General features: G+C 44.1%; 2 protein-coding genes across 3 annotated transcripts in view; both read left to right on the top strand.

The window, feature by feature from the left end:
- C6H15orf48 (chromosome 6 C15orf48 homolog) overlaps positions 1 to 10,736 on the top strand; it is a 113,544-nt gene extending 102,808 nt beyond the window's left edge. For both annotated transcript variants that reach the window (XM_012929023.3, XM_004578112.4), the window contains one exon: positions 10,595 to 10,736. The gene's annotated coding sequence lies outside the window, so the exon portion shown is untranslated. The remainder of the gene's footprint in view (positions 1 to 10,594) is intronic.
- Positions 5,015 to 21,222, top strand: BLOC1S6 (biogenesis of lysosomal organelles complex 1 subunit 6). Its single transcript, XM_004578111.2, has 5 exons — positions 5,015 to 5,205; positions 10,595 to 10,736; positions 19,049 to 19,136; positions 20,502 to 20,588; positions 21,013 to 21,222. Exons 1-5 carry the CDS (start codon positions 5,124 to 5,126, stop codon positions 21,130 to 21,132), a joined length of 519 nt encoding a protein of 172 aa, XP_004578168.2. The 5' UTR covers positions 5,015 to 5,123; the 3' UTR covers positions 21,133 to 21,222.
- Positions 21,223 to 22,367: the final 1,145 nt, after the last annotated feature.

The following is a 22,367-nucleotide window of genomic DNA, read 5'->3' as shown; positions in this document are numbered from 1 at the left end:
CTTGATGCTTTGAGTTGAAATCTTGAAGATAAAGGAGAAAAAAAAAAAAAAGCAGCAGCAGCAGCCAGTATGATAACCCCCACCTGCAGTGCCAGTGTTGTGCTGGATTTTGAAATCCCCAGAAAATCACCTACGTTCTTCACCAGCATCCCATATGGGCACCAGTTTGAGTCCCGCTTCTAATCCAGCTCCCTGTTTATGACGTGGGAAGACAGCAGAGGATGGCCCAATTGCTTGGGCTTTTGTAGGAGACCCAGAAAGAAGTTCCTGGCTCCTAATTTTGGATAGGCTCAGCTCTTAATCAGTGGATGGAAGACATATCTCTCTCTCTCTCTCGTCTATCTCTGTAAAATCTTTATTTCAAAAAATGTTTTCTGTAAATTTTAATTCAACTAAAATATGATTTTTTTTTTTCTGAAGAAAGGACAGGGGCCAGCACTGTGGTGCAGTGGGTTGAGCCACCCACAGTATGGCATCCCATATGGGCACTGGGTCCAGTCCCAGTTGCTTCTGATACAGCTTCCTGATGATGTGCCTGGGAAAACAGCCAAAGATGCCCAAGCATCCTGCCACTCACCTGAGATAATTGAATGGAATTCTTGGCTTCAGCCTGGCCCAGCCCTAGGTATTTGGATATTTGGGGAAGCGAACCAATGAATGGAAGATCTCTTCCTCTCTCTAACTCTGCCTTTCAAGTAAATAAATTTCAAAAAAGAAAAAGGAGAAAATGAAAATCAAGATGAATCTGAAAGTCCTTCTCATCTGTTTAGCTAATTACATTTAGATATATTAAGTGAAAAATGCTGAAAACAAACATTCACCCAATTCTAAACAAGAAATTTTTCCTTCAAATAATGTAAGAGAAATAGGCATAACATGGGGCTGGTATCATGGCTCAACAGACTAATCGTTCATCTTCAAGCAGGGCGCAGGTTCATATCCCGGCCGTTCCATTTCAACTGTCTGTTTATGGCCTGGGAAAGCAGTGGAGGATGTCCTGAGTCCTGGGGACTCCGCAACAATGTGGGGGACCTGCAAAAGGCTCCTGCTCCCAGGTTTGGATAAGCTCAGCTCTGGCTGTTGCAGCCATTTGGGGAGTATATTAGGGAGCAAACTATCAGATGCAAGATCTTTCCCACTCTGTCTCTTTTTTTCTCTGTTAATCTGCTTTTCCAATAAATCTTTTTTTTTTTTTTTAAGTAGGCAAGATGTAACAGTTTACACTGCTCCGATTCAGTTCAAATAACTCATATTTTAAAATCCATGGAATAGATCCATACTGTGCTAAGAGATAAAGAGGTTACAGTTCTACCCAAAGGACTTTGGTCTATGCTAAAGGGCCTTTAAATGTAGTTGGGAAGGAACACTAACACTCAAGGTTACCAGGTAGTGTGTCAGGTTTGGAGATTATTGGAGTATTCTATAATTCAGATTTTGGAGGTATTTAGATTTTGGGACTACCGAATTAGTACCTTACCCATTTACAAAATTTTTACCAAGAACCTATTATAGTTCTCTGTGAGTTTCTATTTGGAGAGTATAATAGTGGAGTAATATGAAAGAAATAACTGATATACAGGAATGAATTAGGTGCTAAGCAGAATAATGTTTTGTATTTATTTCTGAATGAAAATGGAAGTGGAACTGTGATTTTTCAAGGAAAGTCTTTTTTTAAATTATTATTCATTAATTACATTGTATTAGTTTCATAGGTACTGGGATTTCCCCCACTCCTCCCCACACCCTCCCCCCATGGTGGATTGCTCCACACTATTACATGACCACAGGTTAAGTTCAGTTGAGATTCCCTCACTGCAAGCATATACCAAACATAGAGTCCAGCATCTTACTGTCCAGCCTAGTTCAACGGCTTCTTAGGCAGACCCTTCCAATATACCATCAGCAAAAATTTACATCGTTATGGAATTAATTGACATAGCAATGAGTAACCAATATGTTAAAAATAAATGCGGGTTCTTAACCACATTCTGTGACCACCTCATTGACATCAAGGAAAGTCTTATAAGGAGAGCCTTGAAGGATGAGCAGGTCTTTAAATCCAGGTTGAAGGACGAGCCAGTCATGAGAGGGTAGTTAGGAGATGTTTAGGTGGACTGAAGGCCGTTGGAAGGCCAAGCGTGACTTTCCCACTGTTGCAGCAGCAAATCATCACACATTATCTTACGGTTCTGCAGGGCTTACACAGGTACACCGGGAGAAAATCAAGGTGTTGGCAGAGCTGAGTTCCATTATTGAGGTCCCAAGGGGAGTTTCCTCCCGTTTCGGGCCTCTGGAGGTCCCTCGCCACACTGGCTTGGGCTCCTTTCCTCAGGCTCTGGAGCCAGCCATGGTGTTTGTGTAATTATTCCTCATAATCACAGCTCCTTTTACTCCTTCTTTTGCCTCCCTTGCCCAGTATTAAAGGCCCTTGTGATTGGCTCTACCGGAATATATATATATTGGAGAGAGGGAGGGGAAGACAGAAGAGGAAGGTGGGAAGAGTGGCAGGCTGGGGGGAGGGTGAGGAATTTCTTTTTTTTTTTTAATTATTTATTATTTAACTTCATTAATTACATTGTATTATGTGACACAGTTACATAGATACTTGGGTTCTCCCCCCCCTCCCCATACCCTCCCACCATGGTGGATTCCTCCACCTTGTTGCATAACCACAGCTCAAGTTCAGTTGAGATTCCCCCATTGCAAGCGTATACCAAACATAGAGTCCAGCATCTTATTGTCCAGTCAAGTTCAACAGCTTCTTAGGTATATTCTCTCTGGCCTGAAGACAGAGCCAGCAGAGTATCATCCCAGTCAATTGAAAGCTCCAACATACCATCAGCAAAAATTTACATCATTATGGAATTAATTGACATAGTAATGAGTAACCAATATGTTAAAAGTAAATGCGAGTTCCCAGCCACCTTCTGTGACCACCTCATTGACATTTCAATTTTAGTTTATACACAACATATAACATTCAAAACATAACATGTTATACATAAGATCATATCATCTTAAATTAAGGCAAACATGTGGTATTTAACCTTTTGGGATTGGCTCATTTCCCTTAGCATTATGGTTTCCAGTTTGGCCCATTTAGCCACAAAGAACTGCATTTTGTTTTTTTTAATAGCTGAGTAGTATTCCATGGAGTAGATGAACCATAGCTTTCTTATCCAATCCTCTGTTGATGGGCATTTTGGTTGCTTTCATGTTTTTGCAATTACTGATTGTGCTGCTATGAGCATAGGAGTGCATGTTGGTTTCTCATAAAACAATTGTTCTGGATATATTCCTAGGAGTGCTATTGCTGGATCATACGGTATGTTGAATTTGAGTTGTTTGAATATTCTCCATACTGATTTCCATAGAGGCTGTACCAGCCTGCAGCCCCACCAGCAGTGGAGTAGGGATCCCTTTTCCCCGCAACCTCGCCAACAAGTGTTGTTGGTGCTTTTATTCATGTGGGCCAGTCTTACTGGCGTTAGGTGGTACCTCATTGATGTTTTAATTTGGATTTCCCTTATTGCCAGGGAACTTGAGCATTTTTTCATATGTTTATTTGCCATTTGGGTTTGTTCCTTTGTGAAGTGTTTGCCCATTTCCCGTGCCCATTTCTTGAGTGGCTTGTTTGTTTTGACGTTTTGGTTGTTTTGTGAGGGTGAGGAATTTCTGTCCTCTGGTTCACTCCCCAAATACCTGCAGTAGCTGGGGCTGAGTTGGGTTCAAGCTAGGAGTTGGGAACATGATCAAGGTGGCTCATCCCAGTCATTGGAGCTGTCACCACTGCCTCCTGGGGTCTGCTTCAGTGGGAAGTTGGGAGTCCCAAACTCAGGCACTCCACTGCGGGATGCAGACATCATAATGGCTAGCCTAAATGCCTGTTATCATCTTCTTGAAATTAATTATTTTTCATAGGTTTCTAGGACTTGGGCTATGGGCATGTTTGAGGGGGTTATTATTTGGCCTACCACCAGTAGTAAGGAGGAGCTAATCTTGAGTGGCAAAGAGGCCAAAAGAAGAAAGGCTATGAATGCAGTGATGGGGCGGCACAGAGCCCCTACCAGCCTGAGGCTTGCCACATCTTTAGACTGCTTTAACTGTAGCACAGGAAATGGATCAAACAGGCAGAATCAGGGAAGGTTAGGAGGCCACCACTGCCTGATATACACACAAAATCTATGACACCAGGCCTTTGAAAAGCAAAAGGCTTTATTATTGGCCTAAGTGAATAGGCAGATATTAAAATTTGATTTTCTGTCAGGTCTTCGGGGAAGCCTAATGGATTAGCCAGGAGAAAATTGGCATGCTGAAAGGCTGGAGAGGCAAGTTCTGATTGGCCGGGCTTGGAATAAGGCAAGCACGGTAGGACAGGAAAGCTGGATTTTAAGAATATGAGCGAGTCACTGTTCAAGCTGGATAACTAGGAAAGTCAGGGGAAAATTGTAAGCAGGGAGTCTGGGGCTTCTGGGGCACCGGGATGAAAGGGGAGTCCACATGGGCAGCCCAAAGGTCTAAGACGGAAACAGTCTTATTCGGTCCGGCAGCCACCTCTGCTCATTTCTCATCAATATTTATGGCTTAAGTGCAGTTTCTAGAAAATTTGGCAGAGTATGTTCATTCACTATGTGTTCCATCGCACAATTAACAAAAGGGAGACCAAAACGGGGGCGGGGACGGGTAGTCCCAAATAATAACAAGGCTGAAGCTCACAAGGAGCTGGACCCGGGATTTCTAAAATGGTCCAAACCGCAGGCAGAGCGCGCAGCCCAGAGAGCCACCGGACGGACTGCTCGTCTGCGTCCCGCCACCACGCGGCTCTCCGGGTCTTCAAGAGCCCCCTAGGCGCAGCCCCGACCCGCCCTGGCTCGCCGGCGGGGTCCGAGCCCACGACGGAGGCACACGCGGGCTCTGGACGCCCATGGGGGTAGGGGAGAGCCCGAGCCCGAGCCCGAGCCCGAGCCCGAGCCGCCATCACGCGCGCCAGTCGCCGCCTTCCGCCTCCGTAACTTCCGGGTGCCACTGTCACTTCATTCCGGTCGGGAGCTGAAGGCGCTGGGTTCCGTCCTCGCGTCTGAATCCTTCAGGACTGCCGCCGGCCTGTTCCCAGAGGGAGGGACATGAGCGTCCCCGGGCCGCAGTCCCCCGACGGGGGCCTGACGGTGCCGCCCGGCAGCCTGGAGGTCAGGGAATTGATGCCGGGTACGTGCGGCAGGGCCAGGGTGCGAGTGGGTGGGAACCGCCAGCCACCTCCCTCCCGGGAGCGGCGGAGGTCGGGCTGGGGAAGCCATGGGTCCCGGTGCGGTGGGCGACCCCGAGGAGGAGTTTGTTGGTGTTCTCTGACGGTCGTTGACCGCTTGTGATGATAGTGGTGGGGATGGACTCGTTCGAACGATGATCTCTTTCTCATTCAGAGAAATAATGTGAGCACTCATGAAATGCGCTTTTTTCCCTGACATTCCTCAGTCTTTTCTCAGCTCGAATTCCAGGAGAGGCTCAAGACACAATGCCGCAAGGCGTCCCCTGAATGCAATAAGTTAGCTTGGCTTGTGTGCCCCATCTTCGAGAGAACCAACATTACCACTTAGCGTTTTCTGTGTTTTGTGCCACAGATGAAGATGGCTGCAGAGCTTTGGCTGTCTGCTCTCCCCCAGACCCCCAAGTCTTTTCCAGAGAGCAGAGCTCTTCGCCTTTCTCTGCTGGAAAGATCACTGGTTTTTCCTTGTGATCTCTTCCTCTTCATACTTCGTGTCTATGAATAACTTCGTTGTGCACTGATGGGATTGCTTAGGAAGTCCAACTTAAGTTGAAAATACCACAAATTGAAGTGCACCCAGCCTAACAAACATAACTTAGCAGAATGCGCTGCAAGTTGTTGTTTATGCACCCTCCTGATACGGGCCTTGCCAGCAATTTCCTACTGTGCACTGCGCCTGAGGAAGCATTAAAATTCATAATCTGAAGTTTGGATTTTATTGAATACAGGTGACTTTACCGACACCATGAGGTTGAACCATCAGAGATCAGAGGCCAGCTGCATGTATTTTGAGTTGGGCTCCTCTCCTCACTCTGGCTTGTCCCAGTTGACACAGGGCATAAATAAAAGCCAGTGTCTGATTACGTTGATAACGCCAAGTGACTCTCACTTGAAAGTTTGAAGCTGCTCCTATGTCTTTCCTCTTTATTGTCTTCCATTTCTGTTTAGGGCTCTCCTGTACAGTTTTCACTTCCTCTTTTTGTTTTCAAAGCAGCAGTTGTAAAGCTAACCCGCTTCTTATCTTGCTAGTCTAGCTCACCTGTCCATCTGCTGATACATCACTGCTGGGACCAAGCTGTAGTCACGTCTGTCCTTTGTTCAGAAATCTTCAGTGTCTCCTTGTTACTTAGGACGAAGTCCAGACCCGTTAACTTGACAGTGGAGGACGTGTCCCGGCTGGCAGCACAGCCTAACACATAGTTCCCTGTGGCCGTGTGTAAAGGCCTGGCTGGCACTCCAGACCTTCCCTCCAGAGCAAGCCTGCATGCCCATCTTTCCTCAGGCTGCTGTGTTCTGTCCCTTCCATTCCTGTCATGGAAATAGTCCTCATAGATGGTTGCTGGAAGTGTAAACTGATCCTGTCTTCTAGGAGGGCAGCTTTGGCATGTCGTTTAGAAAATGCAATACTTTTCGTCTCAACAGACTTTTTCCAAGAACATTTGTTAGTGGAGCAGTGACACTAATATGCAAAGATAAACTCACTGAAGCGTTGTTTGAAATCACGAAGGGTAAAGCTAACCCAACGATCCATTCATAGTGGACTGGTTAAACAAACTGTGTCATTAATAAAGAATTGTGTCATTAAAAAAGAATGTGTCAGATCCACGTATACATGTATACATAGACATCTAGACACATTTAATAGGAAAATGCAGAGAGCAGGATGAGGACTGTTTGTAATAAAGAGTATGTCCATGGGCATGTAGAGGCACTTTGTGGAACGTAGATAAGAAACTCCAAAGTAATTCCTTCTGGAGTTGGAGGATGACAAGCAGGATTTTTACTTTCATTGTGCTTTCCTCCATAATGTTTTAAGTTTTTACACTGTGTGACACTTGGAGCATTGGCTGAAAGGTCCAGAGCTGATTTAGAAGTGGATAGCACAGCTGGACATGACCTTCCTTTCCTCTGCACTCCCACAGCCGTTAATGTTTCTCTAATGGCACACCTCATAGTCCTCAATTGCCCTGTACTGTGCCCTTCCGGCCACGAGGACTAGATTTGCCTTACGGTTGTGGCCTCAGAGCCACTGCATAACAGACATTCAGGGATTATTCCCTGTATGAATAAGGAAGGGACACTTTCTTCTGTACTTCCCCCACAATAACTTACCTTGCATTTAGTAGTCATGACTTGTCCAATAATCCATCAGAAGACTTGGAAGTGGAGCATGCCCACAAGCTAATATATTTGTAAAAGAAGTGAGTTAGTGGTAATCCTTAGTTTATTTCTGATATTAAAGTTTGCTATATTTACTTTAAAAAATTGGTGTTTGCACTATTACTGTAATCAAGTCTTAGGCAGTGACATTAATTGCCAGATATAATTTAATCAGTTCCCGTCTGATGACACATTGTTACATAATATCCTTAAGTGCTTCACTTTTTCCACTATGTTTGTGTGTGTGTGCATGCAAAGTTTCAGTGTCAAGTTAGCTAGCTCTTAACTGTGTAAAAATTGTAAATGTGAGCATTGCAATGTTTATGTGTTTTTAGGATTCAGATAAAAATACGTTGTATCCTTCATTCTGACAAAAATTTAAACCTGGGGTTAAAGATTAATATAGAACTGTGTTAATAAGCAATGCACTGTGATAAATATTTCCATGTTTCTTGTTGCTACCAGACTGTGATTGGAGGTATTTCAGAGTTTAATATTAAGTATAAAGTGATTTGACAAAACAAAAACAAACAAAAGTGATTTGATAGTATAGTTCTAGCTAAGTGGCCATTTTAACTTTTTTTTTTTTTTTTAAACCTGTGATTCTGAAATCTTAAACCAGGGGTAGGCATCTGGCGTAGCCCTGACGCAATCTGTGTGCCGCGTTGGGTTGCTTGGGTTCAGTGGCCAGCTTGGGCTCTGCCTCCACCTTCTTAATGATGCAGTGGTGATGGCTCAAGTCATTAGGTTCTTGCGACCCACGTGGAGGACCTGCATTGAATTTCTAGCTTCTGGCTTTGGCCCAGACTTACCTTGCCCTGGCTATTGCAGGCATTCAGTAAAATGAACGAGAAGGTTAGAGCTCCCTTTCTTTCTCTCAGGGGTAGGGTGGGGAGGAGAAAAAAGAGAAAGAAGAAAAATAAAACACAGATTTACTTGAATCCAATTTAGAAATTGTTTTTTCTTTTCTTGATAGAAATACTGATTCATAGATTTCTTTCAACTTAGACATTCATCCGCTTGAATGCCTGGCATAGTGCTTGCCCATTTACTATTCAAGGGAGAGGATCAGGCGTTGATTCTTGGGTCAGGACTAAATTTACACATAAGACAATAACTCTACATTATTTTTACAGGATATTAAGATGAAGAATTTTTTTAAAGATTTATTTAGTTTTATTACAAAGACAGATATACACAGAGGAGGAGAGACAGAGAGGAAGATCTTCCATCCGATGATTCACTCCCCAAGTGAGTGCAACTGCCAGTGCTGCGCTGATCCGAAGCCAGGAGCCAGGAACCTCCTCCAGGTCTCCCACATGGGTCAGGGTCCCAAAGCATTGGGCCATCCTCAACTGCTTTCCCAGGCCACAAGCAGGGAGCTGGATGGGAAGTGGAGCTGCCGGGATTAGAACCAACATCCATATGGATCCCGGCACATTCAAGGCGGGGACGTTAGGCGCTAGACCATGGCGCTGGCCCAAGATAAGGATTTAGAAAATTTAGAAAATTAGAAAATTCCCCCCAAGAGGGGGAATTAGAAAATCTTTCTTCACTAACAAATCACAAAAACACTCCCCTTTACCTGGATATAATATATTCAATTATATGCAAAATACATATTGGACAATATTTTGTTTCTGCAGAATAGAAAACATGTTTTTAAGTATTGCATTTTTTTATATAATTTCTGCATTCTTTTGAAAGCAAGAATACTTTAATTCAGGCTTATACTTTTTGACTCATTAAAAACCATAAATCCTGTGTCCTGAAAAAGATACAGAATCTTTTTTTTAAAAATATATCTATTTTTTTTATTGGAAAGGCAGATTTACAGAGAGAAAAAGAGAGGAAGAGATCTTCCATCCTCTGGTTCACTCCCCAAGTGGCCATACTGACTAGAACTGAGCTGATCAGAAGCCAGGAGCTTTTTTTGGGTCTCCCACGGGTGTAGGCTTTGGCCCATACTCTATTGCTTTCCTAGGCCACAAGCAGAGAGCTGGAAGGGAAGTGGAGCAGCCAGGACATGAACCAGCACCCACATGGGATCCTGGCATTTGCAAGGAAAGGACTTTAACCACTAGGCTACTGTGCCAGGCCTTTGAGCTATCTTTTGCCTTCCCCGCTAGATTAGCAGGGAACTGGATCAGAAACAGAGAAAGGGCCCGGCGGCGTGGCCTAGCAACTAAAGTCCTCGCCTTGAAAGCCCCGGGATCCCATATGGGCGCCGGTTCTAATCCCGGCAGCTCTACTTGCCATCCAGCTCCCTGCTTGTGGCCTGGGAAAGCAGTTGAGGACGGCCCAATGCATTGGGACACTGCACCCGCGTGGGAGACCTGGAAGAGGTTCCTGGTTCCCGGCATCGGATCGGCGTGCACTGGCTGTTGCGGCTCACTTGGGGAGTGAATCATCGGATGGAAGATCTTCCTCTCTGTCTCTCCTTCTCTGTGTATATCTGGCTGTAATAAAATGAATAAATCTTTAAAACAAAACAAAACAAAACAAAAGACAGAAACAGAGAAATAGAGGCTTGAACTGACACTCTTATGGGATGCCCGCCTTGGAAGCAGTGTTTAATCTACTGTATAATGCTAGCCCTCCAACAAAATTATAAATATGGTAATTTTGTTGTTGTTTTTTGAAAGCCAGAATTAAGAAACAAAGACATACAGAGAGGTCTTCCGTCTGCTGGTTCACTCCCCAGATGACTGCCATGGCGAGAGCTGTGCCAGTCCCAAGCCAGGAACTAGGAGCTTCTTTTGGGCCTCCCACGTGGGTGTAGTGGTTCAAGTGCTTATGCCATTCTCCTCTGCTGCCCAGTGCCACTATCATTGAGCTGGACTGGAAGTGGAGCAGCTGGGACTGGAACCAGTGCCCATATGGGATGTTGGCATTTCAAGTGGAGGCTATGGTGCTGGTCTCTTCATAGTCTTTTATTCTAGAGTATAATTAACACTAGTGACTTAAAACACTTTGGGAGTGCTCTTGGTTTGTTTGTTTTTTTAGGGAAGTCAGAGGTACAAGTTTAAAAGGAAAAGAAGAATGGCTGGGAAAGTGGGTGCATGCTCTCAGCTCCACAGTACAACTCCTACCCTCCTTCCTGTCCACTGTTGCTCTCATAATTATCAGTGTCCATTTTAAGGCTTCCTAAAGGTGTTTTTTGCTTGGGGCCAGGTTTGAGTGATGCTTCTCCAGATGAAGGGTTAATAGAGGACCTGAGTGTAGAAGACAGAGCTGTGGAGCAGCTGGCCGAAGGATTGCTTTCCCACTACTTGCCAGATCTGCAGAGATCAAAACAAGCCCTCCAGGAACTCACGTAAGCTGACAGACACCCTCATCTGTGTTCATTTACTCTGTGGAGTAGTCACAATGTACTGTATAACTGTGTACACCGTCAAAGGTTAATGCTTTGTAGTGTTTAATCATTTAGAGTATTGCTGTGGAAGTGGAGGAGCACAAGGTAATCTAAATGTGGAAGGCAAGCTGAATACAGCTAGAGTGATCTCTTCTAAGAATCACTGCAACTCTTACCTAGTCTGATTTGTTTTGTTTCTATAAAAGTATTGCCTGTTAGGGATTGTTGCGTGATGGGTATATACATTCCTAAGCAGAACTGAAAAACTGCCTCCATCATAGCCTCACTGTTTCGGTTTTCGGCTGCTGGTTCATATGAGTTACCAGAGATCCTTAAGTATATAATTTTTTTAATGTCCTGTTTGCGTCCCTGGAGATAACTCTACTAGGATAAAAAGGGCTGGTGGATATACTAAGAGAACAGGATTAGGTAGAACCCATCGAGTAATATCAGTGTACAAAAATAGATGCTATGATTCACTCATCTCCTACCCAGAAAACAGACTTGGCTTCTGCTTCCTGCTGGGTCGGTTTCTCTCTGGTTGGCCTGTCAGTTCTCTATTTGGTGATCACCTGTAAACTGGTTATAAATTGCCACTGCTTGAAGACTCACTCTTTAAAAATTTATTTCAGAAACCTTATCAGGTTTTGGAGAAACATTATTTCTCCGTAAAAGTGAGAAACCTTAAAGGTGAGAAATAATCAGTTAGGCCTGTTTTGCAGTTATTAGTAAGTAAGGTTTTGATCCCTTTCCCTCCCCTCTCCCCTCCCCTCCCCTTCCCTTTTCATTCCTCCTCTGTTTCTTTCTTAAAGATTGTGTTTATTTTTTGAAAGACAGAGTTACAGAGAGATATCAATCTATCTTCCATCTGCTGGTTCATTCCCCAAAATGTCACAGTGGCCAGGGCTGGGGCAGGCTGGAACAAGGAACCAGGAGCTTCATCTGGATCTCCCACATGGTACAGGGACCCAAGTACTTGGGCCATCAGCCACTGCTTTCCAAGGCATATTGGCAGCAAGCTGGCTGAGAACGGAACAGCCAAGACACAAACAGCACCCACAGGGGATGCTAGCATTACAAGTATTGGCTTACCCACGGTGCCACAATGCCAGCCCAGAGGATCTCTTTTCTCCCAGGGGTTGTTCCTCAGACAGACAGCATCAGGGCTTCATCTTGACTCTCAACATATTTACCACAGATTACACAAAGCTTCAGAGACATGGAAATGTAATCATCCTTTCTGTCGCATTGTATTGCAAGTAAACAGTGTTGAAAACTTCTCCAGTACCCAGATTTGTGGGTCAGGAAGGCACTCTTATTTATAATTATAGGGTTTTTAAAATACTTGAAAGGCAGAGGAAAAGTGAGAGAAAGACAGAGGGAGGGCAAATGGAGGAAGGAAATAAGAGAAAGTCTTCCATTTGCTGTTGTGTTTTCCAAATGCCCCCAAACAGCTGTGGCTGGGCCAGGATAAAGGCAATGAACCAGGAACTCCATTCTTAGTCTCCCAAATGGGTGGCAGGGGCCCCCAGCTTCACCACAATGCTGATCTCTAGAATTATGATTGTATTTTAAAGGCTACAGATCAGGACTAGTCAAATGAAGAGGCACATAGGGTAAAGTCTGTGAAGGCACCAAACACAGAGGTTTCTGTATCCTCTCAGTGAAATTGGGGTCTCCTTGAGTGTCAGAGCATTCCCATTCAGGAAGTCCCACCAAGTCTTACTATCCTGAATTTTTATTGGGACTTTAACACATAGGCATAAGCATCAGTCTACAGCCCTTTCTCCTTGAAGGTTAGATTGACACCACATAACTCAAAGTCCCAGTCCTCTTATCACATGGTATTTCTGGCATGACCAGCCCCCTATCTTATAGTTATGAGAACATAGCATAAATCACCTTACTGCTTTCTTAGTATAAACCCAAGGTTCAAGGAGTTCAGGAATAACAGATATTCCCATCACTTGAAGATTTTGAGGATTCTTGGTAGCTTTGAAATGGGAAACAGGAACAGACATCATGAGAAAGAATCATTATTATTCAACAGCTGTCTATTTAGATCTTTTGCCTGTTAAAATTTTTTTTTTATTTTAAATTTTATTTTAAATGTTGTTTGTATAGTTGAGAGGGATGCACACCCATGTGAAACTCTGATTAGCATGGGGAGAGTTGAGATATGGAGGAAGGACAAACATTTACGTATTTTCGTGTGTCCACATTGGGAGAAGTGAAGAGTCCACTCTTTGCTATCAAACTACATCAGCACACGGGGATGGGGAAGAGTCATTTGATGACGCCTTAGAGACCCCAGTGTGAGGAAGAGTGTTCCAAAGGTGCTACTTGAGTGTTGATAGTTCCGAGACATCATTAGCTTCATTGCACTAGGGATGAGAAAATCTTTCCAAGGTCTACTGGCTGACCAAGTTCACCTTAATGCATCCGGAGGTCCAGGAACATGTTGCAAAGCTTGGCTAGGAGAACTGGCCAATCTGTTCTGCTTTCCATCCTCTGATCAGGTGCTTGACATCCTCTGCTGGTGGCCTAGTTGAGCTGGCTGTTGTGTCCCCTGTGTACATCTGGACATGCTATCCTCTGCACACATATCAACAAGTGAGGAGGCTGAGTCCTGACACATGCACTCCCAGGTTGGAGTACACATACTGTGATTTTCCCTATGAGCAGGGTTTGAGTTCAGCCATCTAGTTGGGGACTCCCCCAAGAAACCTTGCTTGAGGTGATCTCAGTCTTTGCTCTTGTGTGTGCCAGCCAGTGCAGAGTCAGGTTTGGTCCATCAATTGCACCAGCCAATGCACATACTGGTGGATGTAGCTGCCTGGTCAGTTCTGCACTCAGCTCCATCTCTCATGTGAACTGATGGGTATTGTGGCCTATGCCAGTTCAGCCTGGCCTTCACACACTTCATGTGGCTTAGTCAGGGCAACCCCTACTAACACCCACCAGATCTGCCCTCAGCCCCAATTTTTTGTGTACTGGCATGTACTGTTACCTAGCCTGTTCTGTCTCAAATCCCATTTGGCTCTCGTGCACACCTATGAGTGCTGCAGCTTAGCTCAGCCTGACCCACTTCCAGCCCCAGCCCCACATGCATGCTGAAGGGTGCTGCCACCTTGCCCAACCTGGTCCACTACCAGCCTGGCTTTTGTGTTCTCCAGCAGGAACTGCAGTCTAGCAGAGAAGTGTCCACAGTTTCCCTACCATGCCCATTACCAGTCCCAGATCTTAAACTTAACAGCAGGGGTCCAGCTTGATACAATCTGCACTCAATCCGGGTGCTTGCCAACAGATGCTGTAGCCTGGATTGGCTGGCCCACACCCATTCTGACTTTTGTGCCAGCAAGTATAGCAAAGTAACCCAGCCCATCCTCCAGTCCCAGCTTTCATGCTCACCAGTGGAAGTAGAGGCCAAACAAGAGTGTCTTCAAAGTTCCCCTACCAGGCCTGCTCCCAGCCCTAGGTTTTGCATGTGCGAGCAGGTTCTGTGGCCCAGTCTGCAGTGGCCCACCCCCTAGTCTCAGCATTTGGCTGGTGCTATAACTTGGCTCAGCCTGGCCTGCCTCCAGTCTTAACTCTTACCAGTAGGTGCAACAGCCTAATGCTGCCTGGCTCACCCCAACCCTGTGTGAATTGGCGGGTGTTGCAGTCCAACATGGCTCAGCCTGTGCCCCATTCTGGCTCTTGGTCATGCCAGTGTGTGCTGTGGACTGGCTCATTCTGGCCCATGCTCAGACCTGGCTCACATATATGCCGGTGGGTACTGCAGCCCATTCTGACCTGGCCTGTCCTCAGCCCCAGCTCTCACGTTTACCAGAAGGAGCTTCAACCTAGCAGGGGAGTCCCCCAAGGTTCCCTACCAGGGTTGTTTCCAGCCCCATATCTTGTGTATTCTGGCAGGTGCTGCAGCCTAGCCTGATATTGCTAACTGGTACTCACCAGCAGTTACTGTGGCCTAACCCAACTGGCCTGCACCCATTTTGACTCTCACTGGTGGGGACTACAATCTAGCCTGGCCTGGCCCACCCCCAGATCTGGCTCTTATGTGAACTTGTGGGTGCTGTGACCTAGCCTAACTTGTCCCATACCCATTCTGGGTCTCATAAGCACCAGGGGTGCTGCCGTTTTGCCCAGCCTGGTTTGCCCTCAGCACTAGCTCTCACACTCCTCAGTGGGAGCTGTAGCCCAACAGGGGAGTACCCCAGATTTCCCTTTCCAGGCTCATTCCCAGTGCTGGATCTGTGCGTGCTGGTAGATGCTTCAACCCAGCCTGACATGGTCCACCCACAGTCTCAGCTTTCATTTGGTGGGTGTTGCAACCTAACTGGGCATGGCTCACAGCTTATACTGGCTCTCATGTATACCAGTGGATGCTGTGGCTTGACCCATGCTGGCCTTTCCACAGACACTGCCTGCACAAATGCTAATCAGTACTGTGATCTGGCCTGGCCTGGCCTAGTTCACCTCCAGTTCTTGGCTATTTTGCTGCCCAGCAGGAGGTTCAACCTAGCAGGTAAATTCCGCATTTTCCCCTAACAGGCCTGTTACCAGCAATAAATGTGTGTGCGAGTGGGTGCTATGGCCTGCCCTCAGTCCTGGCCTTTGCATGTGCCAGTGGGTACTACAGCCTGGCTCAGCCTGGCTTCCTCCCAGCCCTAGCTCTTGTGAGTGTCAAGTGGGTGCCTGTCAGGTGAGTTTTGTGGTCCAGCCTGACTCAGCCCATCACTACCCCCACTCTCTGCTTAAACTGGTAGGTGCTACAGTCCCACAGAGGCGAGCCCACAAGTTCCCTACAGATTTTCCCCCCAGATCTGGTTCTGTCACGTTTTGGTGAGTGTTGCGGCCCAACTTGACGTGACCTACCCCTGTTTTGACACTCATGGGCGGGTGCTGTGGCCTAGCCCAGCCAGGCATGTCTCCCAGCCCCAGCTTTTACATGCACCAGTGGGTGGTGGGTGATGCTATTTAATTCAGCCCAGGTCCTACATGAGTGGGTGCCTTGGCCTGACCCAGACATGCCCTCTGGTTCCACCCTCTAAGCCACTCCCTCAGCTCCCTTACCTACCTACAAGAACAGTGGCTGGGTCCATGGGAACCTCCAAGAAACCACCCTTCCCCTGTCAAACATGCCCCCTTCAACTCCCATTTCAGCATGTTCCCAGACCTCTTTCCCTAAGCAATCTGCAGCTGCCCCCTTCTGAAGGCCAGAGTGATGTGTCCTGACCTGGCATTCTCCACCTTAACCACATATTAGAATAGGTAGTTAACACAGATTTGGCATTAACCAGGCCCAGAATGTCCAACAGCCTTGGCTGCTTTTCTCCCAGCACTGTAACACTTGTCTAGGTACAGGATTTCCTTTGCTTGTCTTACTGTATGACGTAGAACTCAGTGCAATGTTGAATAGAAGTCGTGAGAGGAAACATGCCTTGCTCTTGATCTTCAGGGCAAAGTATCTAGTTTCTCACTGCATAATGTTAGATGTAGATTTTTTTAGGTGTTCCTTATCAAATTGAGGAAGTTCATCTCCTTTACTAGTTTATCAGGAGTATTCTTTTTTTTATTTATTATTTTTAATTCATTAATTACATTGTATTATGTGACACAGTTTCATAGGTACTTGGATTCTCCCCACCCCTCCCCAAACCCTCCCACCATGGTGGATTCCTCCACCTTGTTGCATAACCACAGTTCAAGTTCAGTTGAGATTCCCCCATTGCAAGCATATACCAAACATAGAGTCCAGCATCTTATTGTCCAGTCAAGTTCAACGGCTTCTTAGGTATACCCTCTCTGGTCTGAATATCGGGAGTATTCTTAATCATGAATAATGTTGGATTTTGCCAAATGTTTTCTTCTACATTAATTGATGCAGCCAAAAAATTTGTCTTTAGTCTGTTGATGTGGTAGATTACGGTAATTTCAAATGTTGAATCTGCTTTGCATGCTTGGAATAAATTTCACTTGGTTGTCAAGTAAAACTTGTTTTTACATTGTTGGATTTGAAAGGCAAAGTTACAGAGAGACAGAGAGAAAGAACTCCCATCTCTTGGTTCATTTCCCAGTGGCTACAATGATGAAGCCAGAAGCTTCATCAGAGTCTCCTATATGTGTACAGGACCCAAGTAGTTGGACCATCTTCATCTGCTTTCTCAGTCACATTAGAATGAATTAGAAGTGAACTTGGAACCAGTGCCCATATGGAATGCTAGTGTTGCAGGTGATGGCTTAATCCGCTCTGCCATAATGCCAGCCTTTCTTTTGAGGATTTTGACATCTATGTTCATGAGAGATACCCATCTATAGTTTTTTCTTCCTTTAATGTCTTTGTCTGGTTTTGGTTTTAGGGTAGTGCTATCCTCATAGAGTAAGTCAGCAAGTGCATCCTTTGCTTATGATTTTGGTATCATTCATTCCTTATATGTTTGGTTGAAAACCACTGAAGCCATCTGGCCTTGGTACTTTCTTGGAAGATGACTACTTACTGATTGAATTTATTTAACATAGGCCTGCTTAGGTTTTCTGTCTTTCCCTGTGTGAGTTTTAGTAATTGCATCTTTCAAGGAATTTCTATTCATTGTCAGATTTGTGAGCATAAAGCTGCAATGGCCAAAGTTGAGCCAATCCGAAGCCAGGTGCCAGGAGCTTCTTCTGGGTCTCCAGGTGGAGAGACCCAAAGACTCGAACCATTTTCTGTTGCTTTCCCAAGCCATAAATAGGAAGTTAGGTCAGAACTGGAGCAGCTGATGGCCTGCCAATGCCAAAGGCAGAGGCTTAGCCTATTGTAACACAGCTCTGGCCCCATTACTTCCCTTTTTCATCAGTACTCTTTACGTAGTACAATTTTTTTTAAGGATTTATTTATTTTTATTACAAAGTCAGATACACAGAGAGGAGGATAGACAGAGAGGAAGATCTTCCGTCTGATGGTCACTCCCCAAGTGAGCCTCAACGGCCAGTGCTGTGCCGATCCGATGCCAGGAACCAGGAACCTCCTCTGGGTCTCCCACGTGGGTGCAGGGTCCCAAAGCATTGGGCCGTCCTCGACTGCTTTCCCATGCCACAAGTAGGGAGCTGGATGGGAAGTGGAGCTGCCGGGATTAGAACCGGCGCCCATATGGGATCCCGGGGTGTGTTCAGGGTGAGGACTTAAGCTGCTAGGCCATGCCACCGGGCCTACTTAGTACAATTTTTTAAAAAGATTTATTTATTTATTGGAAAGGCAGATATACAGAGAGAAGGAGACAAGAGAGAAAAATTTTCCATCTGCTGATTCACTCCCCAAGTTGCAGCAATGACTGGAGCTGAGCCAATCTGAAACCAGGAGCTAGGAGCTCCTTCCAGGTCTCCCACATGGGTTCAAGGTCCCAAAGCTTTGGGCCATCCTTGACTGCTTTCCCAGGCCACAAGCAGAGAGCTGGAAGGGAAGTGGCGCAGCCAGGACACAAACTGGCGCCCATATAGGATCCTGGTGGTTTAAAGGCAAGGATTTAGCTGCTGTTACTGAGCCGGGACCACTTACTACAATTTTTAACAAGCAAATCACATTGTATTTTCCTGTGTCTGTAGCACATTTTAAATCAATCCAGTTAGCTGACTCCCTTAGTGTCGCTTATTCCTGTGATGGTCACATGTATTGATTTGGAGAGGAATATTGGGACATTGGTTTCTTTTCCTCAGTAGGTTTTTTTTTGTTCCTCAGTAGGTTTTAATGTAGAATCTAGAAATTACTTGGCCCGACCATCTTATTTTGTGAATAATAGGGTTATTTACAAATATGAGAACACAGCTGGCTGTTGACAGGGGAATGTTAGGATGTGTGATCATACTCTCTCCATCCTACTGCTTATTTATCCCTCTTGACATATCCTCAGCATGGCATCGTTGTCAACTCAAGTTTGAAAAGTCTTTGCTTCTCATTTCCTTTATGAACATGCTGCAACTTTTTTAAGTAAACTCTTTTTTTTGAATGCTGCTAAAGTAGAAAATATCCTTGGATATTTTTGATCACCTTAGTTATTAGAGGCAAGAATAAAATATTTAGTTACCTGAATGTCTCTTTGGAATACTGTTTTGAGAAAGAAGATGCTAAATCCAGTAAGCCTCTGCAAGTCAGTAAATTTCCAACTTAACTTTTAAGCTTTGTGGTAACTAAGCTGAAAGTGATTTCTTTTAATGAGCCAGCACTTAGAATATGTAAATTTATTTATTTATTTTTTTAATTTCAGGATTACATTTTTATTTTATTTCTGTTTCAGACAAAACCAAGTTGTCTTATTAGACACCCTGGAACAAGAGATTTCAAAATTTAAAGAATGCCATTCTATGTTGGACATTAATGCTTTGGTAAGTGTGACTTAGTTGATACTGCTTAATGGCAATTTTGTAGAAAGTGGACAGTTTGAGAATGATCTTATTATAGATATTATGATAGAAATAGTTGACTAATTAACTTTAATCAGAAGCTGTATGGCATTTTGAAGAGGTGAACTAAAACTCTTTAAGAAAAAGAACCTTTTGCTGCCTTTATTTTTCTCTTAAACATCAGAAATAGGTTGGTTTGAATGATTTTGTAGAAATCTATACTCACCTCAGTAACAGAACTTTTCGTTTGGCAAATGTGGTATGTTGTCATTTTCTTTCCGTACAGTCAATAAGCACAGTTTATACCTCTAGCATTAGACAGAGGCCTGTGTTAGTGAGTACAGAATCTTCTGCCCAGTAGGCCCTAACTTCTTACAGATGAGACGGGCAGGACCATGCTGACCTTTTTTTGTGCGCACTGCTGAAATTGTGCTGCAGTAGATGAATGTTTGTTCAATGAATGAATGAACCAAGCAGCATAAGGTTGTTAAGTCAGTCTGCAGGGGCAGATACAGAGTAGTTTTACATCTGGGAATGGATAAGCGAGAAGGCCGAGAGACCTGGAGAGAGGGTCTGTAAGCTCATGGCTCGTCAGAGTCCAACTTGTAGCAGTACTAAGCTGTGAAGCCATCTACTGACACTTCTCTGATTTCTTCTCTTTCTGTTATCTTGAGAACAAGGCGCTTTTTTTTTTTTTTTTATTAAACTTCTCTCCCACTTACTTACTTGGCCAGCAGCATCTTCCCAGTTTCATTTTTGGTTGTGCAGGCTGGCTGAGATAGAAAATCTATACTTACAACTCCTTGGGAAGCAAAGTGTCTTTGCAGAGCTTGTTCTCCTTGTCTGAGTTCAGAACTCCAAGGAGCATCACTGAGCCTGTCCACAGTGATCTCAGCGGCCTCTAGTCATTGCACAGCTCTTCCCTTGGAGCACATACTTCACTTAAGCAGTACTGTGTGACCTGGCCCAGTGCCCATCCTGTAACAGCACTAGGGAGTGTTTCGCTTTCCTTAAATGAAACTGAGCATGATTGAATCATCTCACTGAAAATTTAGGATTATGTTTTGTGTTTTTAGTACAATATCGTATCTGTCTCCAATGTGATGTAAATGTCTGTTTTATTGTTTGCTAGTTTTTTTTTTTCTGTCTGAACTAAATAAAACACTTCCAAAATCCTACTGATGGTTTAAATGAAGCTTTTATTTCGTAATTTTAAGTATAGAGATTAGGCTCTAGAAAACCTTGACTGACTTATGAAGAGTGAGCTGCAATTCAAGCATAGCTTATTTATCCATGTTGATATTTTAGCCTATTTCAAACTGACTGTTGGTTTACTTTTCTGTGAAGTTCACTGAGGCCAAACATTACCATGCCAAGTTGGTGAACATAAGGAAAGAGATGCTGATGCTTCATGAGAAGACATCAAAGTTAAAAGTGAGTTGAAAATTCTTTCACATTCTTTATAAAAATAGAAAAATAAAAATAAGTTTATGAAGATAAAAATTTTATTTTCTTTACATTTTTTTGTTTTTATATCTCCAAATAACATATTTAATTTGTAGTACATACTATTTTTTAAGCCAGCATTTTTGAACCCCACTTTGAGTTTCTCCACTAATAGCTGGACTGATATACTTGTATTTTGTGGAAGTGTAGCTCCAGTTCTCTTTTTATAAGAAGATGAAGTGATTTTGTCTGAATCATAGGAATCTCAGGACATTGAAAAAGTTAAATAACAAACACATTAACAAATATTGTTTACTTCAAAGTAATGTTGCTTGTAGACCTTAACCTATGATTCTTTATGATTCTTGATTGTCCTCCAGGTTTTTACTCTTTTTTTTTTTTTTTAATATAGAAACGAGCACTGAAACTACAGCAGAAGAGGCAAAAAGAAGAGTTGGAAAGGGAGCAGCAGCGGGAGAAGGAATTTGAAAGAGAAAAGCAGTTAACTGCCAAACCAGCTAAAAGGACATGAAAGTTGTGTTCGTGTGTTTGCTAAGCCCTGTCCCATGTTCTTTGGATGTAGGATGGCTGGAGTGTAGAGTGACAAGGGAGTGCCTTATACCTTGGTTACACCAGGATTGCTATGTCTTCCCATGTTCATTTCAGCCATCCAGCCAGCCTTTTCCCTTGGCAGTAGATGTAACATCACTTGTTTCGATTTGATTATTAACATGTATTTTTTTTTTCAACTTATGTTTACCTAATTTAAAAATTCTCTGAATCGTTTTAAACTGAAAAATGGCTTGATGTCAGGCTCTAAACTCTAAATCGTTAAAAAATAGTATTAATTTTAAAAGATAGTATGAGTTTTTTCAGCTTTTTGAGTACAGATTTACTTCTTTTATTTTTGCCTTATTTTGGAGTGCAGAGATGTAAAAGCGTTGCTATTGTTTGAAATGACTCACCTTTCTTGCAGTGCAACATTGACCTTTGGCAGTTGCCTTTTCATTGCTTATATTAAGAAGACATATCCATTGTTTAATTGCACATGCCCTTGAAAAAGAGGTGGGGAAAGCTTATGTGAATAGCGTAACACAAAAAGGTATGTTCAGGAAATGACAGCTGCTTAGATGGGAAAGATGAGTGGCCAGGTGCTAAATGGAGTCTATTGATCACATAGTCCATGCTTTGTAGTGCTGACGCTTTGTAGCTTTTGTGTTCAAAGTAGATTACATCTGCTCCTAAAGCTTGGCAGAGATGGTGGAACTATTACACACTCACCTGTGCTTATGTGTCCGCAATGTTAGTAACAGTCATCGCAGACTTAGACAGTTCTTTTTTTTTTTTTAATCTTTTTTTTTTAAAGATTTATTTATTTTGATTGACTTTGGAAAGTCAGATATACAAAGAGGAGGAGAGACAGAGAGGAAAATGTTTCATCTGTTGATTCACTCCCCAGGTGCTGCAAAGCCAGGAGCCAGGAGCTGCCTCCAGGGCTCCTTCATGGGTGCAGGGTCCCAAGGCTTTGGGCCGTCCTCGACTGCTTTTGCAGGCCACAAGCAGGGAGCTGGATGGGAAGCAGGGCCATGGGGATTAGCACCAGTGCCCATATAGGATCCCAGCGTGCATTCAAGACGAGGACCTTAGCTGCTAGGCTTCTGCACTGGGCCCTAGTTTCTTGTTTTTCAAAAATTCTTAAGGTTGAATCATATGTACCAGCTGCCACTTTATAGATAACAGAAATAGTGGGAGATCAGTAAGTAGCTT

This window comes from Ochotona princeps, chromosome 6 (assembly GCF_030435755.1).
Source record: "Ochotona princeps isolate mOchPri1 chromosome 6, mOchPri1.hap1, whole genome shotgun sequence".
NCBI lineage: Eukaryota > Metazoa > Chordata > Mammalia > Lagomorpha > Ochotonidae > Ochotona > Ochotona princeps.
The sequence above is the reverse complement of the archived record's forward strand: the minus strand, read 5'-3'. Positions and strand labels throughout refer to the sequence as shown.

Coding starts and splice junctions, on each gene's coding strand:
- BLOC1S6 (XM_004578111.2), top strand. CDS start 5,124: ATGAGCGTCCCCGGGCCGCAGTCCCCCGACGGGGGCCTGACGGTGCCG. Junction 5,206..10,594: donor GGTCAGGGAATTGATGCCGG/GTACGTGCGGCA, acceptor GCTTGGGGCCAG/GTTTGAGTGATGCTTCTCCA. Junction 20,589..21,012: donor AGAAGACATCAAAGTTAAAA/GTGAGTTGAAAA, acceptor TTTTTAATATAG/AAACGAGCACTGAAACTACA.